The 18,944-nt window shown below is 44.4% G+C and overlaps 2 protein-coding genes across 8 annotated transcripts in view; one reads left to right on the top strand and one right to left on the bottom strand.

The window, feature by feature from the left end:
• Positions 1–18,944, top strand: part of CTNNA3 (catenin alpha 3) — a 435,224-nt gene that overhangs the window by 95,072 nt on the left and 321,208 nt on the right. The gene's annotated exons all lie outside the window — the stretch shown is intronic.
• The window catches only part of LRRTM3 (leucine rich repeat transmembrane neuronal 3), an 83,803-nt gene continuing 78,544 nt past the window's right edge, over positions 13,686–18,944 (bottom strand). For 2 of the 5 annotated variants that reach the window (XM_071438375.1, XM_071438372.1), the window contains one exon: positions 13,686–16,194. In XM_071438375.1, the coding sequence (XP_071294476.1) occupies positions 15,985–16,194 (210 nt within the window). In that variant the 3' untranslated portion in view covers positions 13,686–15,984. The remainder of the gene's footprint in view (positions 16,195–18,944) is intronic. The other 3 variants (XM_071438373.1, XM_071438374.1, XM_071438376.1) reach the window with 3 other exon arrangements.

The raw sequence follows: 18,944 nt of genomic DNA, 5'->3' as shown, positions 1-18,944 counted from the left end.
TCAGAAATGAAATGAACTGTCAGTAGGGCTCAGTAGGAAATTTTAGGCATCACAGTTTAAGAATAACAAGGACTGATAAAAGGAACAAAATGGAGCAAGGATTTTCGAACTTATAAAAAGTAGGAAGCAGCTGACTTAACTGAGTCTGTGTAACTTAGGAAGAGGTGGAGGAGAAGAGGAACATGCTGATATTTTCAGATATGGAAGAGGCTTTTATAAGGTTTATGCTGTTAAGTTATTCTCTGTATCCATTCAGAGGAAGACAAATGTAACTGGCAAAATGGAAAATCTGCAGTATTGAGTATAAACCCCAGCCATGTAGATGGGTGAGCACTGGAGCAGGTCCCTTGGGAGGCCCTGGGGAGTTGCAGGTGCACTCAGGTGGGACTGGTTGGGAGCTCGAGGAGCACCTGGGCTGTTCCAGAGTGCTCAGGATGCAAAGTGACCCTGAGCTCCCCCTTAGCCCCACTGATCATTGGTTTACAGTTTTAGAAAAGTAATATTCCCAGTCTTCATACTGTGTTTCCTTACTACAAATTGCTTTTTTCCACAGGTTAGTGTAGGTTTGTAACAGTGAATGCTTTTTCTATGCAGTGGTCAAAACTAGAGTGAAATTTGGTGGGGTTTTTAGATTTCCAGGCCATATACAGATAATAATTTGTCCTTTCTACAATTTTGTGTTCAAGCATCTGGGGAAGGCTGGTTAATAAAAGAAGCTATTAATAGTTGTAGGCATACTAGGAGTTTATTTTCTTAGGAGCTATTTGCATGAAAACAGTACATTTAACAACGATTCAGCTTATCATATCAGCAGGAGTTTTTGTATCCTGACAAATTTATAAGTATATTGGAAAGATTTATCTAAATTTAATATTTCAGGATCTACCTAACCATTTTACATCCTATAATCTGTTCATAAACTGGAACTTAAGTACAAGAAATAGAAAATAGGAATTTTACTCTACAAGATTAAAACTTTAGCAACCAAATTGCATTTGTGTAATGTAATATGTGAGCTGTTCTCTCATACTAACATGTTTTTCTGAGGAGAATTAATATGAACTATAAAACAAAACCCAACCGACCAACTCTTTCTGTGATTAGGGTGTATGGCAGAAATCCCCAGTAATTTCCTGGTGTCAGAATAAATCAGCAGCACATTGTGGCTGGGGGACACCTGGGGGGCAGGAGGCTGCCCCAGGCTGGCTTGTCCCCAGGGACTGCACCTTGCCTAAAACTTGAAGGGAGGAAATTTCCCCAGGGTTCTAGATGAGCTCTCCAGGGCTGATGGAAACCTGGGTGCTGCTGCAAGGCCCTGGGCTGGGAGGCAAGGAAAGAGAAACTGCTCATGGCAGGAGAGAGGTGAGGGGGGTGCAGTCACTGCAGTCACTTGGCCACCTGAGTTCTCTTTCTCAGAAGGTGCCATGGTCCATAGTCTGCCTGTTCTAATAGGCAGGAAGCTGCAGCACACCCAGGGGTGGAGCTGGAGATGTCTCTGCTGCACACAGCCCAAAGGAGAAGCTGCTCCTGTGCCCCCCCAGGCCCCGCTCATGCTGTACCTTGTCCTGAGCACAGGAGTGTGGGTGGTGATGGGGTTTGGTGTGGCTGCCTGCAGTGCTGCACTCCTCAGGAGCTCCTGCCAAAAGCAGGGAGAGTTCTGTTTGTCTGCAGAAACTTGCACCAGGCAAACTGAGGAGCTGTGTCTCCTGAAAGGTCCTTTGGCACTCAGGGGTTGGTTTCAATAGCTGGAATTCAAGAACAACCTAGAATGTGTCTGTGTAAATAGAAGACACAAGACAGCTTTGCAGTTCTTCCAGAATTTTTACTGGTACTTTAGGTACAAAATAATGGATTTATTCTGGAATAGATGGTAGTTTGTTTGCCTGATGTAGATGAAGCAGGTTTTTTTTTCCAGGTTTTTTTGGGTTTGCTGGTTATAAAGGAGGAATGACTTCATTATGTGTTGAACTGACTTTTTTGCAATAAACTTGAGAATCTAAAAGCATACTGTCAAATGTCACTGTTTTATGTGATGTATTTCACAGTTTAAAACACAGTTTTTTTCCAAAGTTGAAATTAGAATTGTTGACATTAAGGAAATGAAAATGATTGATGGAGTGGTTTTACTTGACCAGCTGCTAATGATTTCTCACTCAATATCTCGTTAGCTTGTGCTGAAGTCATACATATGGCAACCTAGAAAACAGCCTGAAGTTCCTGAAACTACAAAGAAGAAAAATATAAGTTATTGTGGTGCTTTTGATCTATGAAGTGTGATATAAAATGTGACTTTTGATGTTCTGGGATGGTGTGATCACTAGCATAATTTTGTTATTAAATTGTTTACTCTTTACTGAATGTTACAGTGCATTATATTGTGGCTCAGAGGCAGGGAGAAAGGTCACTTAATTTCCTTGTTGGGCTGCAGCCCTTGCTCAGGTGGAGCTGTCTGGGAGGAAGGGAGAAGGCATTTGCATAGGGAACAGCTGAAAATGCTCATCTGAGAGAAATGTTTGGAACTTCCTAGGCTGGGGACAGCTCTGTCTTGCAGGAGACTCTAGAGAGAGGGCTTGTTCCTGTGGCTGCTGGGGGAGCTTTACAAAGTTACAGTGTCTCAAAAGCCTTGCTGAGAATTCTTAGCCTGAGAACAGGTTTGTAGGAAGGGAAGGGTCCGTGATGAGCAAGAGAGGTTGGCTGAGCAGCACTTGGATTTTCAGTTTCTCCTGCCCATCAGGACAGCTGTGCTGCTCTCTCAGAGCTGCTGCAGTGAAGCACAGCTCTGACTCGGGGGCTTTTTGTAAAAGTCTCTCAAGGACGAGGTGGAGGAGGCTGTGGTCAAGAGAGGGGCAGTCTCTGGGAGGCTCCCAGGAGCCCCTTCTCAGTGACACAACATTTAAATCCCTAAATCACTACATGGATCAGTTGGTTTCTCCAGTGTGAGAAGGCAGGAGAACCCCTCTAAGGGAGTACTCACTGAGTATAGGGAATACCTGGAAAAGCTGCAGGTGAGCATTTAATTATGGGAGCAGCCAGTGTTTTGTGGCCATTGCCTGTGTCCTGATGTGCTGCAGAAAACTCTCATTCTTATCTCCAGTGCTGACTCCTGATTATCTCCTGTACAAATGCAAAAAAACCCAATGCTTGAAAGTAGCAAAGCCTCTAAAGCCAGTGGTGGAGCTGCAGCTGGCTTTGATGGAGCCAGAGCATCACCTAGTTTGAAGGAGTTAAGCTCAGCTCTTGGGGCTCTTACTACTTTTTTAAAAGACTGTGGACTGTATTGAATATTTCATGCTGTTCTTTTTGGTTTTGCCTATGTTGCCTGACACTCTGGTTTACTGTAGTGTCTTACAAACTTCATTTGAAAAATACGCTTGGAATTTTTGTTAAAATACAGTCCTGGTTATATCTCCCCTGTTTTTCTTTCTTTGAGTGGTGCTGTGGTTTTGATGTTTCTGCTGACATCTATGATGCAAAATGGAAGAATTTCTGCAAAGCAGAAAGGTGACATTATGGTTTGACCTAGTGTTGAAGCTGAGCAAATTAGCAAAAGAAAAACTGTTGATAACCAGTGAGAATTCATCATATTTTCCTCACACATTTTTTACAAGTATTTTGTGTCAGCTGAAATTTCTGACCAGGGCTAGACTCTGTCTCTTTTGGCCTCAGACTTCATGTAATTATTCAGAGTATGCCATTTCTTCTTATAGGAAGCCTTATTACCCACAGGCAGATGTGATATATCATTTTTTCCTTCAACAGTTCCCTTTTCCCTCTACCCTGAAATAAATCAGAAAAGATTTATAATATTCTGCAGCCCATAAAACCTGCTTCATTATCCTTAAATCATATATATCTGATTGCAAAGCTCTTATTTTTGTAAAAATTTTGGGAGCAGAATATTTTATGGAGTTTGCTGTGCTTTTACTGGAGGCAAAAAAATCCATTTTTTAAACCTAATTTTTTTGCAAGTTTTTGCTGCGAATTAAAAGCTCTTTTAGACAGAAGGAAAAGAATGGATCTACCTTGAGAAGTGCAAACAGAAGGAAGTATTCAAGCTGAAGGGATAACACCAATTGGAATGGTGCTGTCTGTCTCTATTGTCACTGTGCTGTCCTGGTGTAACAAACACCTTTTTTACAGCCCTGGCTTCCTTGGATCCAGACGTCGTTTGTTCACTCCCCTGCCCCAGGGGATTCCATTTGACCAACCATGGTGAAGGAGCAGCTGGATTTGTGCCCTCCCATTTTCATTCCTTCCTGTTTCCTTCCTTAATCCATTAGCATGATGAGCAGTTACAGTTCTGGCAAGTCTTTCTTCACTGCCCGTTGGATCTTCCTTTGTTAGCGTTCAGAAACACATAGTCACATAAGTGATTATATGCAGGTGCTTTTATGAAGAGCTCTGGGTGTCAGGAGTATTCAACTCAAATCTGACTCCAGCCATACATTCGAGATGATCGTGGTTTTATATTCTATCGTTATATACCTTTCATGTTAATTATTAAACTTATATTGTTCTATTGTATACCTAGATTTCAGTCAAGCATGGCTTCTCATGGTTCCCCCTTAAATTTCTAACATAGTTTCTCATGATTCTTCTCATGATTATACAATAATTATATTTAGTTACTAAACAATCATCACATCTAACAATTATATCATTTATCATACTGCTTACGCAGGTGCAGTGATCTGAGAAAACACAAAGCCTAACATTTTCAAAGTCTATCTTTAACATTTTCCAGGGCTCCACTATCACCTTTTCCATCAGCATCTCTGTAATTTTCCCTCCTTTCGTTCCATTTTACTCATCTATCCCTTCTCCTGTTTAGACAGAAGGAATTTGTTTTCGTTCTTGGGTGTGAGATGTTTTTCAGTGAAAATCTGATTTATTTTTGGACAGCCCTAATGGAGATGCTGGCTTTGGGTGAGAAGTAACTGTAAGGTTGCCAAGGGTTGTTATGGGGAGTTCCCCCATTTCCCCTCATTGCTGATGTGTTCAATCCCTTCAGTCAGACACTTCTTACAAAGCAGCTCCTGCTCTTCCAGCTTAGCTAGCCATTGATGCTGCAATATCTGTAATAAAGATTTTGTATTTATAATGCTTTCTTAGTTTTTAAAAGATTTTCCAATGCTGACTTTATTAACTGATAGTCCAGAAAGCTGTGATGTTAATGGAAAAAGACACCACTGCAGCAGAGCAGTGATCAGCTCTTGATGGGCAGCATTGTATGTCTTTACATCTAATTGAATTAATATTCATATGGGCAGTACTTTGGTGTCTTTACATATATTGTTATTTATTAATAGTTCTGCCTTTGATTTACTTTTCCACTTCCCTTGGTTTCTCTGAAGTCCTTCTAGGTGAAAGAGGCCAGTAGCAATGTTATTTTTAACATAAAAGCACTTGATTGAGGGTCTAGTATAGGTCTGTTAGAGCCTCATTGTATTCATCTGCCTCCCTGAGAAGTTTTGCAGGTCTGGGTCTGTCTTTTTTTTTTTTTTTTTTTTTTTGGGGTCATTTACTTTTAGTTCATGTTTGTAAGGCCAACTTTTTAATCCCTGTTACTGATTTGCATTCAGATACTATGCTGCTGATTACTGACATGTACAGGAGATACTTGGTACTAAAGAAAATGGAGATGGTTTTCACATTCAGAAAGGCAGATCCCATTCTCTAATGGTTTGCCTGTGTATATCCAGTCCAGACTTAAATTTAATCCTTCTCATCTTTTGTTTTATGTTGTTCCTTATTAGCCTGTACCTCCTTTTAAAAACCAGCCTTAAATATCTTCTCTTCAACGTCCCTATAAATTTTGAAAATACATTTTTTTTCATTCCTGAAGCATAACTTAGTTGCATTTATAGCTCCTTTCTTTACATCCTCTCTCAGGAGTAATGCTAAATTATTTCTGCATTTAAATCTTCAAATTTTAGGTAGCAGTGTGAGTCTTTTTTTTGGTAACTGTTGTATTTCTGTGGCATTAACAATGCCCCTGCATAAATTCCTCTCCTCCCTCCTTATTTTGTAAAAGAAAAACTTACACACAAACTCTCAAAACAGGTCATTAATGCTTATTTCTGGGAACCAAAAAGCAAACCAAACAACACCAAACAAAAAACCAACAACTTTTTTCAAAGAATAATTTTAGTTTATAGTAAGGTGCTTGCATATTACAGGAAGGAATCTTAGAGTGTAATTTAGCAGTATAAATTATCTGAATTAACGTCTTTATGTCGGTGGGTATTTTAATTTCTTTGCTAAAGGGTCTCAAGATGCAGGTAGGTAGGGAAGGAAGGAGTGAAGGAGTGCCAGGCCTGTGAGTGTGGCAGAGGCAGGCAGCTCCTCACCTCTGAGCCACAAGATGGGCTCTGCAGCGCAGAGCACACGCAGCTCTTCTGCCCCTGTGGGATCCAGGGTCTTCAGTGACACTGTTTGTGGATTCCAGGAGTCATTCAGAGAAATAAAGAAATGGAAGAAAGTTTCAGGAAGAAGGTAGCATTGAAGTGACTATTTAAGCCAGGCAGGAGACAGGATTCCAAAGCAAATTTTATCAATAATGGTTATTCGCACTCAGGTTCAGGAATTCCATTCCATTGATGTAGATGCTGTGTTCCGCAGAGACTGAAGGGCTTCTATGAAGTTAGAGAAGCACCTTGAGAGGAACCATCTGGTTTTTATTTATGCCTCAATGTATATTACACATCAGGTGGAAGGTTCCTGTGCAGAACCTGTACAGACTGTGCTGGCATCCCTGTCCCGGGAGAGGCTTCACGGGGCAGGGCAGGGCAGAGGGAGCGCCAGGGTTGGGCTGTGAGTGCCCCCACACACACACCCACATGCACACCCGCACAGACACGTGCACACACACCCGCGCACACACACAACCCCGCACACACCCACACACCTGCACACACACACACACCTGCACACACACAACCCCGCACACACACAACCCCGCACACACCCACACACCTGCACACACCCACACACCTGCACACACCCACACACCTGCACACACACAACCCTGCACACACCCACACACCTGCACACACCCACACACCTGCACACACCCACACACCTGCACACACACAACCCTGCACACACCCACACACCTGCACACACCCACACACCTGCACACACACAACCCTGCACACACCCACACACCTGCACACACCCACACACCTGCACACACACAACCCTGCACACACCCACACACCTGCACACACCCACACACCTGCACACACACAACCCCGCACACCCACACCTGCACACGCACACACACCCACACACCTGCACACTTGCATGCACACACACCCACACACCTGCACACTTGCACACACACCCACACACCTGCACACACACACCCGCACACACACACCTGCACACCCGCACACACACACACCTGCACACACACACACACACACACACACACAACCCCGCACACCCACAACCCCGCACACCCACAAACCTGCGCACACGCACGCCCACACACACACATCCAAACGCACGCACCCGCACACACACACACACAGGGCTCACACACACACACACCCGCACACACACACCCACACACACCCGCACACACACCCACACACCCACACACACCCGCACACGCACACACACACTGGCTGGTGGGGCGGGTGTCCGGGAGATGCCCCCGGGGAGGAGCCTCAGCGCATGGAACCGGCGAACCGCGGCCCTGCGGATCCTGGGGGGAGCGGGGGCTCATCTGGGGGCTCCGCTCGCCTTTCTTCCCGTGCTCCTGCTCCCTGCCCGCTCCTGCGGGACGGCCTCGTGCTCCGCCACGGCCTCGTGCTCCGCCGTGCCTCCCGGGCACCGCAGCCTGTCCCTGCCTGTCCCTGCCTGTCCCCCTGTGCCTCCCGGCCACTGCCGCCTGTCCCTGCCTGTTCCCCTGTGCCTCCCGGGCACTGCCGCCTGTCCCTGCCTGTCCCTCTGTGCCTCCCGGGCACTGCAGCCTGTCCCTGCCTGTCCCTGCCTGTCCCCCTGTGCCTCCCGGGCACTGCAGCCTGTCCCTGCCTGTCCCTGCCTGTCCCCCTGTGCCTCCCGGCCACTGCCGCCTGTCCCTGCCTGTTCCCCTGTGCCTCCCGGGCACTGCCGCCTGTCCCTGCCTGTCCCCCTGTGCCTCCCGGGCACTGCAGCCTGTCCCTGCCTGTCCCTTTGTGCCTCCCGGGCACTGCAGCCTGTCCCTGCCTGTCCCTGCCTGTCCCTCTGTGCCTCCCGGGCACTGCAGCCTGTCCCTGCCTGTCCCTGCCTGTCCCCCTGTGCCTCCCGGGCACTGCAGCCTGTCCCTGCCTGTCCCCCTGTCCCTCTGTGCCTCCCGGGCACTGCAGCCTGTCCCCCTGTCCCTCTGTGCCTCCCGGGCACTGCCGCCTGTCCCTGCCTGTCCCTGCCTGTCCCCCTGTGCCTCCCGGGCACTGCTGCCTGTCCCCACTCCGCCTGCTAAGCTGATGCTGACAGAGAGCCGGGGTTCTTGTGGTAACGCTGTCCCTGTCTTCTGTTTCTTTTCCCCCTCTCTGTGCCTTGTCCTTTCCCCCTTTAGTAGAAACACTCACCTTTTTTCAATCAAGAAATGCTTCTCAGATATAATATTGCTGCATTTGCACTTTATTTATGTCCGATAAATCTATCAAAAGAATCCTCCCCAACTCTGGCTTGGTGGAACAGGACACACCTGTACAGTTGTTTTTGCTTTGAGATGGGCAGGGCAACATGTTCATTCTTTCCAGAAACTTGGAAAGTTTCTATTATGATCACTTGATGAAGGTGGGGTTAAGTGCAGTTCATACTGACAGTTGTTAACCATATCTCTTCACAGTTTAGTGTGCAAAGAGGTTGTAAAACCCAAAACCTTTACATCACCTTGTGTAGTGGGAGAAGGAGAAAAGGTTGATTTTTATTAGCATATTCTAGCATTATTATATTTATGAATCTATATTTGCAAGAGGTAGTGATGAAGAAAAGGAGTGAGAGAAGCTTCAGCATGTGCTTGGTTGGCAGCAAAGCTGCTCAGCTCTGGAGATGATACCTGAGAGGCATTTCCCTCCAGGATCTCAGTCTGAATAGTTCTGTTTTACTGCTGGTGCTCTCAGTTGTGACAGCTGGATTTTGGAGAAAGAGCTAAACTGCAGAAGGCAAAGAGAAGTATGAACTGTCTTAGGTAATGCTGAAGCAGAAGACAAAAATACATCTTTTTCATGAATCCTATTTGCATATTCAGATGCACCATTGATAGCTGTATTTTTTCCTTTCCTGACAATGAGAATAAGGCTTTTGGGCAGTGGAGGCTGGACTAATTGTGCAAGTTTACAGGTTCTTTAAAAATGAAGTTACCACCAGCAAGACATAAAAGGGAGGTGCATCATTATTACTAGGAAAATAAATAACTTTCATTATTTCTTTTGAAAGCATAAATTACAACAAACTATTCAATATGAATTGTTCAGTTAATGGCTTTCCATGCCTCATTTATGACACACTCTTGTATGAAACTACTGAAATTATTGAAGTGCACAGTGCTGCAGAGACACATCATTTTCTTTTAATGAGTATTCTCAGCAAAAGTTGATGAGGTTTTGTTCTCTAAGAAACACAGAATTAGTGTATAAGAATGTTTAAATTACTGGGCTTTGAAATATGTTTCACTGAAGCACTCACTTTATGATTAGATTGTAGGTAGAACCAATGCTGAAATGCAGTCACCTTAAAAGTCTGTTTCTTAGGGAATACAAGGTGGGAAATACTCTCTATGAAAGCAGGAAAAAACACACTCTTGTATAACTGCACACTGATTTCTTCTGCTGTTTTTTAGGAGACCATCCATCCTGTTCATGTCAGCTGACCTAAGGCAATTAATAAGGCAATCGTCACATGTTACGGTTAATCCAAACCAGTGCTGTATTAATGCAGCACTAATTAATGCTCATTTGTATATTCTGAGTGTCACGTCTGTCAGGTGGGACTTTGGAGTGTCCCTGTCAGGGATGTGTGGGAGCTTTGCTGGCAGAGGCCAGGGCTGTGAGCTGTGTCACCGGCTCGTTTGCTGTCCCCAGCAGGAGCTCCTCTGAGGTTGCCACTAACGAGGCAGTTCTCAGAGTGGCTTATTTACATACCAGATTGATGGTGAGCAAGGAGAATGGAAGCTCCGTGCCATGTGGGATTTTTACACTTGCACACACTGCACTTCAGCTTACATAAAAATTCTTGGCAAAGTTCTAGTGGTAAAATGTTAATTTCTTGGGGGTTCATTAGAATAACATTAATCATGAACTCTGATTATGTTCACCTTATTCTGAAACTTTATAACTGAAATTAATCAAGTTCTGTAATTAGGTAGAACAATAAAATGGAACCAGGCTTTGTTATTTTATAATAGAGCTGTTAATTCACTCAAATGTTAGACTTTGTTTGAGGAATTTAAGGAACATCTGCTTTTAAGTATGGATCATTATGGTCAAACTTGTATCTATTAGAGCTTCATAAGTGTCTTTCTGTGTTGAAAAGTGTTTGCAGTACTTCTGACAATCAGGTTTATTGTTTGTTTAGTGTTGTGATGGACTTGAGAAACCTGGGAAAAGCATTTTTCCTTTCTGGTTAGCTGAATCCTGATTATAAGATACACACTCCCCCACCCTCCCTAAGAGAAATCTCAGGGTTTTGGATGGAGCCTGCCCTCTGGGTGGCTGAGGGGATGTTACCCTGGCTCCCTGGAAGCTGGCAGTGTGTCACTGGTAATTCTGTAGGGTCGTGTTTCTGTGTTGAACATGGAGATGATTCATTCCTCCCAGCACAAGGAGAACAGGCAGCTTTCCTTGCTGCAGCAGCTGTAAATGTTACCAGCTGCTGTGGCTTCAGAGAAGCTGTGTGCCCACTCAGAGGGGGACTGCTGTGGGGCCACGTTTGCTCAGGAAGTGCCTGATCTACAGAGGCTTGGGATCTGTGGGGCTTTCCAGGGAAAGGCGGCTGTGTGCCTGCCCCAGTCCTTAGTTCTTCTTTGGCTTTTATCTCTCAGCTGCTGTGCCAGGCAGGTTATTGAGGCTGGCTGTACCTCTGATGTGACCAGCTAAAGCCTTTCTTAAACTCAGCCTTTACTGCTTGGATTTGCCTTTAGGAAGCCCAGGCCCTGAGACCTGTACAAAACGTACAGAGCAGAAAGACCTTTCCCTCAAGAGAAGAGGATCAGGCTGCAGGACATGAGTTAAGCTGTTCACTTCTTCACCTGTTCAGCAGACCATTTTTGCTACCCCAGCTGGGAGCTGAATCCAGCTGCTTGTGTATGACACTGTAAATGATCATATCATGAATTAACATTCACCATCTTTGAGGGCTTTCATTGCTAGTGTAGCAACATCAAGAATTAATTACAGTTCAGTGACACTGGAATCCTGGCTTATTTCTTAGGTCATAGTGTTGCCCTTGCACTTCTGTTTTGGTTTTTTCAGCCTTCATGTTACGGTTTTTGCACAATTTCTGTTCTCATGTGCAGTCTGAGGATTGGAAATAATAAGAGATAAAACATGCCTTGAGAGAGAAAGACAGAAATGGAGGGACTCTGAGTAGAGCAGGCCTAGTACACAGCTTCTGAGGCTGGCATGTTCCATTGGTTGTGGGCTGCCAAAAGAGGTCTGATACTTATGATGTATGTCTGAAAATTGTGTATATTTTGGGAATTTTTATGTTAGTGGTAGTTCTCAGATCCCTTCAGAGTAGTTTGTACTGCAAATTTTCATAAATTTTTAATTGAAGCAGTCATTTGCTTTCTTGTATAAATGGTGTTTGGGTTTTTTTTTTTTTTTTTTTTTTTTTACTGTCTTGAGATAGATGCAGGAATTTGTGAATTTAGTCATTAATCTTTCCATACTCCCCCTTCCCTAGGGAGGAGCTCCAGTCAGCTACTTGGGCTTGCTTTGCTGGTGGGTGTTTCAGCCCTGTGCATTGCTGCACCAGCACGATCCACTGATGGATGATGGTGGGAATTGTTGCTTGGAGCTAGGTTTATTTTTAACATTGTCTCGGGTTTTCATTGCTAGAGGTTATATTGTCTCTCAGTCTGTATTTTGCAAGTTTAATGACTTCCCTCAGCCTTTTCTTGGTAAAAGGACCTGCCAGGGTCTGGTGGTGTCACTTAACTGAGGTGGAGACAGAGGTGGGTGCCATTGGCTGCCTCTGTTTCTGGGGTGTGGCTCTTGCTGCAAAGGGAAATGATACATGGGAGTGACCCCCTCTTGTTAAATACTTGAACCTACAGACTCCTTTCTTCTTGCTAACTTAGCTAGGAGGCTGGGGCTTTATTGGGGATACTGTTCTGTTTTATCCATGGAGCAAAAGCATTTCCTGTTGCTGTGCAGCCAGAATCAGAGCCCAGCTGGCAGCAATCTGCTGGCAAGCAGCTGTGCACAGGCTGAGGTCAGGATTCAGGAGTGGCTCTTTTTCTGGGCTGGCCTTACTTAGGTTTTTTCATCATGAGGATCTTTTAGAGAAGGTACCTACCTGCCATCTAGCTTTCATGAAGACATCTGTCTTACTGAGAATAGCAAGTTTCAGGCTGATGTAGTCCATGTTAAACAAGGGTATCCACTGAGTATGTTTTAGCAGTCTGGGATTGGGGTGAGCACACACCCCACACACCCCCTGCTGCTCTGGGCCCTGGGTGCTGGATCCATCTTGCAGAGCACTGGAGGGGCCTGCTGGGGTTGCAGAGAGCCTGGTGTTTCAGATGTCTGGGAAATGATTGGGAGAGTATGAGGGATCTGTCAGGGGCTGATTCTGTAACTCTGCTTCTGCCATTTGTCCTGTGACATCTGGAACTGGCAGTCTTTGGTTCATGATTGAGGAAGAGAAAAGGGGAAATGTTGGTGTGTATGTGAATATCTGCCCAGCTGTGCCTCTTTAAACATTCATCCAAACCTTCTTGTGTCTCTGCATAAGAGAACCTTTTCTCATGTTCCCCAGTCTAAGCTCACCAGTGTCCAGTGCTGGGGCTGGAACCTGGGCATTTGGAGGAGCTCCCTTAGTGCCAGGCCCTTGTTCACACACTGTCAATGCTCCAGGGCAGCAGGTCCAAGCACAGGGGAGGAAGCACAGAGCAGAACAACTGAAAGCACCTTTTGGGAGGGTGGTGTTTGCTCCTTCCAGCTCAGGCCTGCTCCAGTAGCCAGAATGCCAAAACATTGCACCTCAAAACCAGCTGTGGAGTGAGTCAGGTAATTCTTCCTGCAGCCTGAGCAGCTCTGGGCTCCAGAGTGACTCCTGCATGTTTGTTAGCAGTGGGCAATTAGCAAAATGTATTTTCAAACATACATGTAGGAAAATTCCCGCACTGTGGAAGGTAACAGATTCAAGAACCAGGGTAGTGAAGAAATACAGAACTCAAGTGTGCAGGTGTAAGATGTGTCTTAAAAAGACAATTAATGTTTTGAAGAGGAAATAATTTATGCAAAATATGTTACAAAATCGAAGTGCTAATAAATAAGCAGTATAATGTATTTTCTTTTGACACTTTGTTTCTACTTAACAGGTACTGAATGCAGATTGAATTGTTACCAATTTTTGAAGCTGATTTTCATTCTTGTTTTGTACAAACAGTTGCCCTGTAATTTTAAAATTCAGTCTTCTGCTTTGAAACTACATGAAAATATGGTAGGATAAAGATCCAGAAAAATAGATTTGAGGTTATATAATTTCTCTTTATTATAAAAAAGTTGCTTCACCATATGAAACTTTTTTTTCCCTATATTTTGGAAGGCTTGTGTTCCCATTTTGTTTTTCACAGAGTCAGCATGATATAATGTCTTCCTAGTTTCTGTAATCTTTTATGATTACAGGGTAGTGTGTAGTGGTATAAAAAGTTATTCTCATACAGTGTTGAGAAGACTTGAAGATTTAAAACAAAAGAATGGGGTATAAGAATGCTTCAATCCAGATATTAAATGACAGACAAATAAGCAATGTAGTAATTGTTAAAGACTTAATACTACATTAAGTTTTTTTTTCTTTAAAAGTTTTGGGCTTTTTCTTTGTCTGCTTTATCATAATGTTAAAGGACTGTAAACTTTTAGCATTTTTTCCAAATTACTAGATTTTTCAGCAAGTGGATGTTTCTTTTGAGTGACATTTTACATTCTAGGAGTAGTATAAGGATTTGTTTCTGTTGCCACTTCTGTCAGCAGCTGCCTGTGACAGAAGTAGGTTTTCGACCCCTTTGTCTTTAAGCAGAAATACAAATGCCTGATTTGGCAGACTCTCACAGCAGATTTTGTAGCTGCCTCTTGAAGTCTCCTGTCCTGTATTGTCTTGCAGAACAGTGAGAGTTAATAAAATATTATCAGCCTTGACTAACAGTTGCATAACCAAGCTTTGTTGTTAAAAACCAGGCTGTATTTCAAGGCAATAGGTAAGTTTGAGAAGAATTAATTTTTTTTTTAGTTTTCATTTCTAGGAAATATATATATATATTTCAGGAATTTCTTAGAAGTTTGAATAGTTAAGCCCTCCCTCTGGAACCAGTAGATAAAATTCTACACATTAAACACAGTAAAAATGGTGCATATTCTGCAAAGGACAGAATTTTAGATTAAAGTTGTCTGGGCACAAAAGCAGTAACAAAATGATCCCTACAAAACAGAGTAACTTAATAACACGAGGAATAACTTTTGTTAATTTGAAGCTTTAGAAACTGAAGCTTGTAAAGTAAGATGAAATTAAATTATGGCACTGTACATACCAGTTGTTCTTGGTAATTGAAACTTTACAATATGAAAAATACATTACATCTGTACAGTTTATACAGGTAGGTAGGATGAGTTTTGAAAAAGATTCACTTCCAAGGGTCATACTCTGAAGTCAAAAAAATACTGCACAACTGAACTAATTACAAAGTGTAGACTGGAAACAATTAATCTTTGTGATTGACTTTTAATTTGCACAGGGTCCTACACTCCACAGAACTGCCTGCTCATTGGTGTCCATAGCTTCCCCCAGGGTTTGGGTGCAACCCCTGCTCCAGGATTCCCTAGGGCAGCTGCTGCCCGTGCTCTCCCTGCTCCAGGATTCCCTAGGGCAGCTGCTGCCCGTGCTCTCCCTGCTCCAGGATTCCCTAGGGCAGCTGCTGCCCCTGCTCCCTGTTCCAGGATTCCCTAGGGCAGCTGCTGCCCCTGCTCTCCCTGCTCCAGGATTCCCTAGGGCAGCTGCTGTCCCTGTTCCAGGATTCCCTAGGGCAGCTGCTGCCCGTGCTCTCCCTGCTCCAGGATTCCCTAGGGCAGCTGCTGCCCCTGCTCCCTGTTCCAGGATTCCCTAGGGCAGCTGCTGCCCGTGCTCTCCCTGCTCCAGGATTCCCTAGGGCAGCTGCTGCCCGTGCTCCTTGTTCCAGGATTCCCTAGGGCAGCTGCTGTCTGTGTCTTTGCTCCAGGATTCCCTAGGGCAGCTGCTGCCCCTGCTCCCTGCTCCAGGATTCCCTAGGGCAGCTGCTGTCCCTGCTCCAAGATTCCCTAGGGCAGCTGCTGCCCCTGCTCTCCCTGTTCCAGGATTCCCTAGGGCAGCTGCTGCCCCTGCTCCCTGTTCCAGGATTCCCTAGGGCAGCTGCTGCCCCTGTTCCAGGATTCCCTAGGGCAGCTGCTGCCCCTGCTCCAGGATTCCCTAGGGCAGCTGCTGCCCCTGCTCTCCCTGTTCCAGGATTCCCTAGGGCAGCTGCTGCCCGTGCTCTCCCTGCTCCAGGATTCCCTAGGGCAGCTGCTGCCCCTGCTCCCTGCTCCCTGCTCCAGGATTCCCTAGGGCAGCTGCTGCCCCTGCTCTCCTTGTTCCAGGATTCCCTAGGGCAGCTGCTGCCCGTGCTCTCCCTGTTCCAGGATTCCCTAGGGCAGCTGCTGCCCCTGCTCTCCCTGTTCCAGGATTCCCTAGGGCAGCTGCTGCCCCTGCTCCCTGTTCCAGGATTCCCTAGGGCAGCTGCTGCCCTTGCTCCAGGATTCCCTAGGGCAGCTGCTGCCCGTGCTCCTTGCTCCGTGCTGCCGTGGTGATGGTGCTCAGGTCCAGCTCAGCCTCCAGGCCCGTGTCCATGGCCTCCTCCTGCCTGCTGCCCTCGTAGGGCTTGTGGGCCAGCAGCTCGTGGTGCACCCCGCAGTAGCTCAGCGTGGGCTGCTCGTAGGCCAGGAACGTTGACATGTTCATGGACAGTGGGATCTGGGCAAAAACAGAGGGGAAAAGCAGCAGTTACCAAATGACATTGCCAAATGGTACTTGCCTGAATTGCATGTTGGAAAACCAGGCTGGCTGCTCTCTGTGTCCCTCTGCCATTCCTCTCCACCCCAACCCTGCTCTTTTCCAGGATGTTTTAACCCTCACTTCCACTACCTTGGATCTCGAGGCCAAGGGCTATGGACATGCTTGAATGTGTTTGAGAAGATTAAGATGTGATTCAAGTTAAATTATCTTTAGAATGTAATTAACCTCCGGTATAATCACTGTGACAGGGAATATTGCACATAAATGTAAATGCTTTTTCAAGTGAGTGGCTTGAATTTGTCAGTGAGTGTGATACCTTTGGTCTGCTTGGAAATACAGGTGAGAGGGTTCCTACTATTGAAGTGCTTGGGGAAGGAGACCTCAGCCCTCCTGGCATTGTAACTAAACAGGGAACATCCCTATTTGTATCTCCTCCTTTGCAGCTTTCCTTCATGTTTTCATTCCTTCTGGGGTGTGCCTCAATTTCTAGTTATGAAGAACCTCCTTTGAAATTCTTTGAAATCAATAAATAATCTAATAATATCACAGCAATTGTAATAATTCTTATCTCTGACAGCGATTCTGGAGTAAAACCCACAACAATGTTTAATTATCAGTGATATGTGAGCTTCATATTGTCTGGAGTTCAGGTTCAGATGAGCATCAGGATGTCCCAGCTTATCTTAGATTTACTTATCTTAGATTTACAGTTCAGAAGCCTTCCCATTGCATTTTCTATTCAAGGAGGCATCTGTTCTGCAGGCTGAATTTCATTGCATAGTATTACATTTCTGTGCAGTGAGGGGGAAGTTCTGGCAACCCTCTATCTTTTCAGTCAGGAAGTATAAAACTCTAGACTTACTTTACACAGAAAGTGCAGCTAAAAATTTGTACTTACAAAACTGTATGGCAAACCAGAATATTTTTATAAATAATTCTGTTCAGTCCTGAAAAGAATGTAGTCCAGTTTGGAATGTTGATTTTTTTTTTCTTCATTTTTTCTTTTGATCATCACTGGCAGTTGAAAGGTTACCACAGACTAAAAGGACAGCTTCTTTTTTTTTTTTTTTTTTTTTTTTTTTTTAAAAAAAAAGGAGGCAAATAATTTGAGTCTGGTCTCTGTAGCAATTACAGGGATCTGCAGGAAATGTTTTTTTTCTCTAGCCTGCAGAAGTGTATTTACTTCTCAACAGATGTGAACTGGCTGGGGAGGAATGCTTGTAGCTCCAGATGAATATCTCAGCAGTTGGCAGAGGTGGGAAAGGTTCTTGCAAAGGCCTTACAGCATTTATTAAGCTTCTGCTGTTGTGCCTGTATTGCTACCTGATTGTTTGACCTTGACTGCCCTTTCATAAGACACAAAATTGCATTTTTTTCTGAATGTATTGTATTTAGAATTAGTGGCAATATTTTCAGCCTAAGGATTTTGGTATATTGTTAAATTTCATGGACGAGGGGTATTCAAACCTCTCGGGGCGATTTCAAGACTCAGTCATAGAATCCTGAGACTGAAAACTTGGAAAACAAAGGCATAGGGGGACTGCCACAGTTCTGGGTGGCTTGAGAATGTTGTGATGGGAAGTTACAATAGGGCAATGGAATATTTTCCATGAAGATGGCAGAGCTGAAAAACAGATGATCATGAAGAGGAGGGATGAGCATAAACCTCACTGAAACAGGAGAATAAAATGAGCTGAAGGATGGAAGCAATAGAAGTGAGAGCACTGTGATGTGTCATTCTGAAAATGTACAGAATTCCAGTGTAATGAGAGTGTCACAAGAATAGGCATGGGAATGTGGTATATCAGCATATGGTCAATATGTGAGAATTTCATCTGTTTCATATTCAAGTTCTGCTGTTGCCTTCAATTAAAAAAAGGAGCAAGCCCTTAAAATACATACCAGGGAACTATACAGCTTTTATGGACACAATTCAAAATGTAATGCTTTATGTGAGGCCATGGGAAGAGTCTTGTTATTTCAAATTAACTTCAAAAGAAACCTAATGCTTCACCATCTGTCAGTTTGTCTCTGTGACTTTTTTTCCTTAAGGAGTCTCAATGTTTTGTACCTATATTTACAAAATATTTTGTACCTACATTTACGTCTCCTGCCTCTGTACCCCTGCATTTGAGTTCTCCCTGTAACTTAGGCAGCTCTTGCATGTAACAAGTCCCTTAATTTCTCTCTAGAATGCCCTAGAGCTGTCTGATAGCCAGTTATGGAAAGAAAATACCTATCTGATTATCATCCTGTCCCTTTTCTTTCATTGTCTGCTTTTTCAAGCACTTACTTAAAACTGTTCTGCTGTGAAACAAGGGAGATACTGAAACTTCTGTTAAAGGAACAGATAAATGTGTTACAGCCAATTTGTGATGGTTGTGGATTTAGAGTTCAGATCCTTCTGGCTCCCCTACCAAGAATTAATTCAGCTGTGGGGGTAAAGTTACCAGAAGTTACTTATTGTGGTAATTTGCATACACTCTGAGGAGGCCACACTAAGGCAGTGAGTTCTTTGGACTGAATTGTTGTCCCTTGAAAGTGCTGATAAGAGAGGGCTGCAGGAATCTCTAGTCACTCCTAAGGACTTCTGTTTTCCTTCAAATTTCTCAGTTCTTAGGTAGTGCTTTCATGTTTACACATTTCAGCCTTTCCAAGTCCCAGTTCTGAAGGCCTGGGAAAGGGCAGTGGATTGTTGGATCAGCTGC

Source organism: Agelaius tricolor, unplaced genomic scaffold (assembly GCF_023055355.1).
Source record: "Agelaius tricolor isolate 1412-34295 unplaced genomic scaffold, bAgeTri1.0.p SCAF_13, whole genome shotgun sequence".
Taxonomy (NCBI): Eukaryota; Metazoa; Chordata; class Aves; order Passeriformes; family Icteridae; genus Agelaius; species Agelaius tricolor.
Note: the sequence above shows the minus strand (reverse complement) of the source record. Positions and strands in the feature narration are given on the sequence as shown.